The sequence below is a fragment of the Panthera onca genome (assembly GCF_046562875.1).
Source record: "Panthera onca isolate mPanOnc1 chromosome Y unlocalized genomic scaffold, mPanOnc1 haplotype 2 h2.ChrY_unloc_3, whole genome shotgun sequence".
Taxonomy (NCBI): domain Eukaryota; kingdom Metazoa; phylum Chordata; class Mammalia; order Carnivora; family Felidae; genus Panthera; species Panthera onca.
This window is the reverse complement of record NW_027675866.1, coordinates 2,555,863-2,565,000: the sequence shown is the minus strand read 5'-3', so window position 1 is coordinate 2,565,000 and position 9,138 is coordinate 2,555,863. Positions and strand designations below refer to the sequence as shown.

General features: G+C 52.0%; 1 protein-coding gene across 1 annotated transcript; it reads right to left on the bottom strand.

Annotated features, from left to right (window-relative positions):
• Positions 1 to 4,548: 4,548 nt before the first annotated feature.
• On the bottom strand, positions 4,549 to 8,159 carry LOC145715269 (testis-specific Y-encoded protein 8-like). The gene is made up of 6 exons (XM_081794936.1): positions 7,451 to 8,159; positions 6,145 to 6,222; positions 5,877 to 5,988; positions 5,593 to 5,738; positions 5,396 to 5,487; positions 4,549 to 4,702 (listed from the first exon to the last, which is right to left on the bottom strand). Exons 1-5 carry the CDS (start codon positions 8,132 to 8,134, stop codon positions 5,416 to 5,418), a joined length of 1,092 nt encoding a protein of 363 aa, XP_081651062.1. The 5' UTR covers positions 8,135 to 8,159; the 3' UTR covers positions 4,549 to 4,702; positions 5,396 to 5,415.
• Positions 8,160 to 9,138: the final 979 nt, after the last annotated feature.

Below are 9,138 nucleotides of genomic sequence, written 5' to 3'. Positions count from 1 at the left end.
TTGAATGTACCTAATAAATTTATGAATTGAAACACTTTATTTATTTAAATGATACTAGACTGAATCATTTATTTGAAACGTTATTTTATGATTATGGTAGTCTTAAAGTTTATTGCATAAAAGTTAGAAAATTTAAAAAAGAAGAAAGAAAAATGGTCATAAGTCAAACACCTGGAGATAAGCATATCTAAACACCTTTTTTTATGTTTACGTATTTTTGGCAGAGAGAGAGAATGAGAGACAGATGAGCAAGAGTGAGCGATGGGAGGAGAGAGAGAGATAGCATCATAAGCAGGCTCCACGCTGTCAGTGCAGAGCCTAATATGCAGCTTGGTCCCACACACTCTGGAATCATAACTGAGCTGGAATCTAGTGCCAGATGCTTAACCGACTGAGCCATTCAGGTGCCCCTGGAGGTAAGCACCTCTAACACTGTGGTATAATCGCCACGGAAGAGGTATATATACATGCATTCTCCAGAATTAGCTATGTAGCTGTGAATCCCATTTCTGGTCATCTAGTGATACGAGCATTTCACTAGGTCATAAATGTTCTGCAGGGCTATGAATTTTAAAGGCCACATAGCATGCCATAACCTATTTAAACACTGCTATTGATCATTTAGGGTGTTCGATTTTCTTGCTTCAATTAGTTGCTACAAGTAGAATTAGCTTTTCATGGTCTAGACACAGTTTAGTAAATGTCAATTAAAAAATAAAAAGAACTGCAGCCGGTAATGTGAGGCAGAGGAACAGGTATGACCAGATGTGGCTTCACCTTGTCTATTGCTGGCAGTCTTTACATCCTTCTCTCCCTCATCCTCCTTTTCTCCTCCTTGACCCACAACCTCCACCTCTTTATTGCTCCTTCTTCTCATCCTCATTTCTCTGTCTATACTGGCCTCCTTGCTTCCCATCAGTACACACGTTCACACTCCTGCCTTGGGGAATTCATGGGTCCTTCTGCCTAGATCACCTTCCTGTCAGCAGGTAGTTCTCTCATTTCCTTGAGGTATTTATTGAACTGACACCTTTTTCAGCAGGACCCTCTGTGTCTAGTATTTCACCCTGTCTAGTATTTCACACCCCCTCCCCCAATTCTTCTATCCTCTCCAAGATGTATTTCCTTTTTTTCCCATTCATTATTCTCTACCATAGTTTCTATTTCCATTACCTTTGTCAATTCCCCCACTGGACTATTAAGCACCAAGATCACAGTGATCCTTGCTTCTTTTGTTCACTAGTGGATCCTCAGGGTGTAGACTGTGTTGTCCCACTCTAAATGCTCCAAAAGTATTTATTGAATGATTCAATGAACCAACAGCACTCCTTTCTTATGAAAGTTTTATAATTTTGTACTTTACAGTTACATCTATGATCCATTTGAGTGAAGTTTTGTATAAGTTATGAATTTAGGTCAAGGCTTCTATTAATTAATTAATCAATGAACCGACTAATTAAACAATTAATTACTTAGTTCATTGATTACTATTGCATACGAACACGTAATTGTTCCAGTAACACTTGATGAAAGACTATATCCCTTTTTCTGTTAGGTTGGCTATATGTCATTATCAGAAGTTGCGTGAGGATGCTTGTGTATGGGGTCAGTTTCTGGATTCTCCGTTCTATCTCTTGACCTGTGTCTCCATCTTTCTTTAATATCACACTGCCTTGATTACGGGAGGTTTATATTGAGTCTTAAAATTGTGCAACATGAGTTCTCCAACTTGGTTATTTTTCAGAGCTGTTTGGCTGTTCTAGTTCCTTTGTCTTTTCACACACATTTTAGAGTCAGCTTGCTGATATCCACAAAAGAATCCTGGCATTTCGACTGGGATTATGTTGAATCTCTAGATCAAGTTGATAATTGACATCTTACTAGCGAGGCTTCCATGGGTAGATATGGCATATGTCTCCATTTATTTATATCTTCCTTGATTGATCCAATCAGCCTTCTGTGGCTTTTAGCATACAGATCCTGTGCATGGCTGTTAGATTTAAATGTAAGTATTTCAATGTTTGGTGTGATATTAAATGGTTCTTTAAAAGCTTTTCATATTCTAATTGTTCATTGCTTATGTATAACAATACAACTGAGTTGTATATATTGACCGTGTATTCTGGGGCTTATTTAATTATGTTTGAGTTCTAGAAACCTGATGTATACCCCTTAGAATTTGTTTCATGTTGATAACCCCATGATTTAAGAGTCGCGGCAGTTTTCAGGGCACCTTGATGACTCCATCAGTTGACTACCAGACTGCTGTGCTCAGCAGCTCAGGTCATGGTCCCATGGTCAGGGGATTGAGCCCCGTGTGGGACTGTGTGCTAAGCATGGAGCCTGCTTAAGCTTCTCTCTCTGTCTTTCTCTCTGTCTCTTTCTCTCCACGTCTCTGCTCATTCTCTCTTTCCAAAATACAAATTGAAAAATAAATAAATAAAAGAATCGAGATAGTTTTTATTTTTACTTTTTCCAATCTGAAGGCCTTATCCATGCCTTTTTCTGTACATGCCACGCTTGTAATCAGGGGAGGTACTGGTGTTTATGTCGCTTTGTACACAGAACTGACAGATTCCTTGCTTTTATTGTCTCCTTCGTTGGATTTCTCCCAAACTTTCCCCAATCAAAATAGGATTCAGAGGGACCCTATTCTAGTTTCGGTTCAAGATGGCTGTGTAGGAAGGCCTTGAACTCAACTCCTCCAAAGTGAAAGAAGATTTCAACTACCTCCATATTGACCTTAAACTATCCAATTGATTAACTTTTTCTTTCCAGCTTCTCTCCTTCTTTATGATTCTTTATTTTTGGGACAGAGGGAGACAGAGTGCAAGTGGGAGACAGGCAGGGATAGCAGGGGACATAGAATCTGAAACAGGCTCCAGGCTCTGAGCTGTCAGCACAGAGCCCAATGCGGGGCATGAACCCATGAACCATGAGATCATGACCTGAACTGAAGTAGGATGCTTAATCAGCAGAGCCACCCAGGCGCCCCCTCCCCACCCTCAGCTTATCTCTTAATTCAGGATCCTGAAAGCAAAGTATCACCTGATGGGAACTGAATCTACCACTCTAGCATTAAGGACAGCCTGAGCCAATAAGATTCCACCCTCAAGCCCAAGACAATGACCAACCTGACCTTAGTGACCACCTGTGTATACCTACCCCTTTTTGTCCCACATTTTCCTTACATAAACCTGGAAGTATTTTCAGCACGTAAGAGGGAGTCTTTGATGTGAGTCTGCTGCATTTCTGGTGTCGGCCTCTGAATACATTTCCCATTTGTTTCACCTCCACTAGTTCCTTTCAATTGCGAACTTGTCAGTAATGGGTAGCCAAACCTCACCTTTTTTGGGTCCCCTGGAGCTAGGTGCTCTTGTGCCTGAACTCCCTGACTACGTTTCTGGTGAACCAGCCAGAAGGTGTACTTCCAATTTGTCCAGCTCCCTGGGGATTGCACCCATTGATATAACAATTCCTCCTGAGGAGCTGAGGACTGACTGCACAGATTGTGCCTAACAAAACATAGCAAATCAAAAGACAGAAAAGAAAGAAAACAGCAAGACAGAGAGACAGTAACAAAGGGAACACTCACCCCTAACGTTGCCAAGTGTAGTTGGGGAAGGACCAGAAACAGAGTCCTCTGTCTTTGGGTATTCTGGCACCTGACCGTCCCACATAAGCACCTCATTCACAGAGACCCCTGTGTCTCTCCTTGTCTCTCCAGTGGCCTAACCACCCACTCCTGCACAGACAGAGACACACCGCTACGCAATCGCACAAACATATGCACGCTCACACTGCCGGCAGCACCACGGATCTCAGGCCCAGTTTGCCACAGACGCCCACACACACTCGCACGAACTCACGCTGGATCTCTGCCCTCGTGCGTACTCTCTCCATGAATTCCCACTCATAAGCCTCGCTGCTGCCCACAACCCACACCTGCCCCTCCCCCTGACACATCTCCCATCCTGAGCCACTGTCTGAGGACAGGGCTCGGGGTCAAAGGAGCCCCGGGTGTGGGAGGCAGCAGCAAGGTATACTGGCATCGACTATGAGAAGCCTGCCTGCTCCTGAGTTGTCCGGGGACATGTGGTCTTCGCTCTGATCCTGACTGGAGGCTTTGCTGACTGGATTCTATCTCACCAAGGACACAGCACCCCTCTGGGATCAAGGGTCCTGGCTGAAACCCCCCGAGTCCTGGCCACACTGTACCAGGACCCAATGGACCAATTTGGTCCCACTGTGCAATCCCCTTCCCTGCCTTTCGGCTCTGGCCTATACAATAAATCTCCAAATAACAGGTCTGTCTCTTCCTCCTCCTCCTTCCAGGCTCTTCCTGCCCAAGAAGGCAGGCCTCTGTGCACATGGCAACACCGGCCCCACCCCAGTACTGCACCTCTCCTGCACACACAGAATCACCCGGGCAGCGGCAGGACAGTCACACTCAGGTCCCTTCCTCATCGTCCCTCCTCAGGTCCCCATACACACACACACACACACACACACACACACACACACACACACACACACCAAAAACAGAAGGGTTTTTAGCTTCCTGTATGTGTCCACATAAACATCGTGGAAACTCTTCAAGGCTGCCACACGTTATCTCTTCCTCAATTCTCTCCGGGGCACGTAGAAGACAGGAGACTCATCCACCCATCTCTTCCAGCACTGGTGGCGTCCTCCATTGTTTCTGCATGGGCAAAGATAGAAGCTCTGCACGATTCACGCCCACACAGATGCAGAGCACCTGACGCATGTGGGCACACGCAGACACATTTGCGTACACGCGCACACACGCGCCCCCACGCAACAGACACCAAGAATGATACGGGATATTTGCAAATACATCCCAGATGGTGTCACTCTTGTGCCTCGCCCTTTTGCGATCCCCCTTGCTTTCTCACCCAGGGATTCATTTCCAGCCCCCAATGGCCTTGGACCAGTTCTAAGAATGGCTGTCGGGTTGCGGGAGGACATGGCGTGGTGGGGCACATGGAAGGAAGTGCGAGATTCTCACCACAGTGGCGCCTGGGGACACGGCAGCTCCTGACCCAAAGACTGGCAGGCAAATCCAGACTGAAGGAGCAGGGGGAAGCCCGGGACAGGGCGGACATCCACGGGGAGCATTTGTGGTGAAGCACTGCTCCTCCCGAGTTGCTCTCCAAAGCCCCAGCCCACAGCACAACTGCATCTGGTTTGCAGGCTTCGACCCTCTGTGTGTTTGCAGCTGAGTCTCTGCAGGTCCCCTGTCATCCTCCCACCCTCTCCCCATGCTACCTGTGTCCCTGTGTCGGCGGACCTTCCATTTCCAAGCCAATGTGTGGCCCACGTTCCCTTGCCCATACAACACGCAGGTCAACACACCGCATACTGGGGTTCTCACCGACACGTGAGCACGTCAGATCACTGTCTTCTGGTCCCTTCCTCCCTCAGGTAGTACTGCAGGGGATTGGGCCACAGGTCCTCGATGATGATCTGGAAGAGGACACAGGCCGGCGCCACATTGGGCATAGCCCACTCTCCTCTCTGGCCGGGGGCCACCCACATCCCCACTGCTGACGAAGGCCTCAGGGGCCCCACCTCGGCAATCCTGTTCGCCCCTGGGCAGCTGTGCTCACACAGCCAGTTGAACAAGTTAAGGCTGGTGGGGTCATGCCTGCGACTGGGAGCTCCACGTTCATCATCCCAGAACCACTGGACTGGAGTGGAACGCGATGTCCTGTAGCCTGCAGGAAGAGAGGATTTGAGGAGCAAGCTGATGGCCTCCTCCCCACCCACCTGCCCCTCCCCCTCCCCCTCCCTCCTGCCCCTGATTCATGCTCCTCATCCCCCTGCCCCGCACCATCATGGGACCCACACCCTACCAGCAAAGCTCAGCTGATACTCCTTAATGATCACTGGGTTCCGGAAGTACGGGTTGGCCCCAAAGAAAAACATCACTCTGCAGCGGTACTTGGGATGGCCCACTTCTTCCACCTGCCGTGAGCAATGGGACAGGAGGGGGCAAGTGTCCTCCCTCGGGGTCCTGAGCTACTTGCCTGGCTGTGAGGGTGAGCACCTTTGCCTCACCCTCTCCTGCCCAAATCCCAAACCCGACGGGACGGCCCCCAGCCACAGCCTCCCCGGTCTCACCTCCAAGTCGACCACGTAGCTGAGCACGTCTTTGTCCTGGGCACCGATCATGGCCGACAACTGGGGGTGATTCAGAATCTGTGCTGTGTCAAGGAGCTGTGCCTTCAGATGCTGTGGAAACAGACACAGCCCCCCTCCAACCCTCCCAGGCTAAGAGCAAGGGACTAGATCACGGCATGTGCAGAAAGACCAGGAAACACTAGTCCCCACACTCCTCAGCCTCTGCAGATGCATCAGACCCCATCGACACTGGGCAGTCCGTTGGCTTCCTGTACCTCCCACGCTGTCTGCACACAGCAGGGAGAGACTCCACTGCCTGCACGCCTCACAGTTCCTTCCTATATCTGACCTGTGTGGGCTGCCAGCAGCCCATCATAGCTTGTGATGTCGGCATGTGCTCTGACCCCTCCTCACGGCTGGGTTTCTTGGCATATTCCCGTGAAGACCTATGTTGTCACCAGCCTCCTGAGTCCAGATGGAATAACATGGCTTACAGGAACCCGACTGCACACTTACGCTGCAAGCAGAGGGTGTGGGAGGGAGAAAGAGATCGAGAAGCACGGACGAGGAGGGCCGAGGAGGGAAAAGGATTAGACACAGTGACACAGCCAGTCCGGAGAGAAAGACATGGGTGGGACCGAGCCGGAGCCTGAGGACAGAGAGGGAAGCAGGGGTGGAGATACCAGGAGAGAATCTTCTGTGTGTGTGTGTGTGTGTGTGTGTGTGTGTGTGTGTGTGTGTGTGTGTGTGTGTCAGGGTCTGAGGAGGCAGCTTGTACCCCATTCGGAGTGGGTGTCAGTCGTCCTACTGTCTGGCAAAGGGGCGTGGCGTGGTTCCACTAAAGGTCATGAGTGTGTGTCTGAAATGCTCTCTTTTGAAGGAACTGCTAGGAAACGTGCACAGCCTGTGAATGTGAAGGTGGGTGTGCGGCCTGCGTAACTCTCCCATTTTGCAGTGAAATATTTCCTTGCCTTATCTGCTCTGAGTGAAGGCTGCTTTGTGCTACCCTAGCTCTGGTAGCATGGGGACACATGGCTCGTGTCTGCAAGTAATATTTGAGACCAGCCTGCAGGCCAACGTTGGCGGAGACCTAGAGGAAACAGACCCAGTCACCAAGTCCCCCCATCCCCAACAACCGCCCCTGTCCAAGGCCTTACACTGGATCCCAGACCACACCAACCCAGGGCCAGGGACCATTCCCCAGCTCTCCTCTCTGGGGGCCATCGCCCTGAGGCACCCTGCTCTCAGTGCCCAGCCCTCCTGCACAACAGCCCCCGCCATCACCCACCAGCACAAGGAAGGATACCGCCTGGGCCCAGAAGCCAGGGATGTGCTTGATGATGGCCCTTCTGTGATCCAGGTAAGAAATCTGCCTCCGAAGAATCCTGCGCTTCAGCCGCCATAAGGCCCTGGAATCCTGGGCATTCCCAGCGCTGATCTCCAGCTGAAGACGCTCCAGTGCTGCCAGCGGGTCCTGGGCTGAGGCAGGACGCAGCGCTGGCTCTTGCTGCTGCAGCGGCTGGGAGAGCTGGGGCCCCTCCTCCGCCTCTGCATCTGCCTCGCGCTTCTCCTCTTGCTCCTGAAACTCCTCCTGCTGCTGTCTCTCAACTTCCACCTCCTCCTCCTCGTGCATGTCCTCTGCTTCTGGCTTGGCTTCCTCAGAATTCTCCTCTCCAGCCACCTCATCCTTGGTCGCCTCGCCGTCCTCTTCCTCCTCCCCGATCACCACCTCAGCCGCCACCATTCCGTCATCCAATATCAGCACCAATTCCTCCGCTGGGCTTGCCACCTGTATCTCACACCCGGCCTGGGTTTCCTGCACAGGATGGGCGCTTGCCGCCCCTGAACCTGGGGACTGCGGCCAGCCCACGCCCTCCAGCGCCCCTGCATTCCCGCGGGGCCGGGACTCTCCACCTTTCGCATCCGGGACGATCAGGGCCCAGGGTCGGCGGGAATCTCCGCTTTGTCCGGACCGCGACACGCTGGCCATGACGCTCGGCCCCGGCCCCAGTGTAGCTAGGGAAGCCTCAGGACAAGGACAGGAAACGGCAGCAGGTGGGGGGAGCCTTGGCCGCAAGACCATGAGCTCCCTGAAGCCTCCCGCCGCAGCCCGCCAAAGTTGAGCGCAGGCGCACAGGCTCTGGGATTTGAGGACTCCGCATTGGCTGTGGCTGCTGTGGAGGAGGGGCCGAGACAGAGGCAGTGAAGAGTGTGCGCATGCGGCCTGGGGGCGAAGTGGTTCCAGGGCAGGTCAGGCCAGCTGGCCAGGTTCGGGGAGCAATCAGTTGCAAGACAGCAAGACAGGGTGCTGGCCGCCAGCAAGCGCGCGCCAATGGCCGGTCCAGGCTCTGGAGCGAGTGCCAAGGTGCCAGCGTGGCCCCCGTTTGCCGCATGTCCTCTTCAGCGCTGTCACCTTCCAGGCTTCACTTGCGAGGTCCCCGGTATCGCGCAGTGTGTGGTCGCTTGTACACCCTTTCCCCAGAGGCCTCACTACGGGCACCAGAGCGTTCAGCACAGGATCGTCCACGCCGTGAGCCACTCCCTGCTCCGTCCCTTGCCCCTTCTTCATGAAGCTGGGGCAAAGCCTGGAGAAGTCCTTAGTGTCACGCCTACCGGGGCCACATGGCCGTCCGCACGGTATCTCCTCCTTGGCCGTCAGGCTGAGGGCGGCGGTAAGGTGGGTGCCCACCCAGAACCAGTGACACCCACCCTAGACCCACCCCACCGCCATGTCCTTGCAAGAAAACAGCTCAGTAGACCTCACTGCACTGCAATTCAGAGCAAAGAACAACCCCCAGAGCCCCATCTGCCACTGGTGCCCTACTGATCTCCGTACAGAGCGCCAGGGAGATGGGGTAGTAGTAGGATTTAGCAGCTTGCTCCGGTCCTGAAATCTAACCTTCCACTAAAAGGAGGACGACTCCAACCACGCAGGGCACGTAGGGGCCCTTCACCGAGAATTGCAGACTTGTCTGTGTCTGTCTCTGAGAAAGC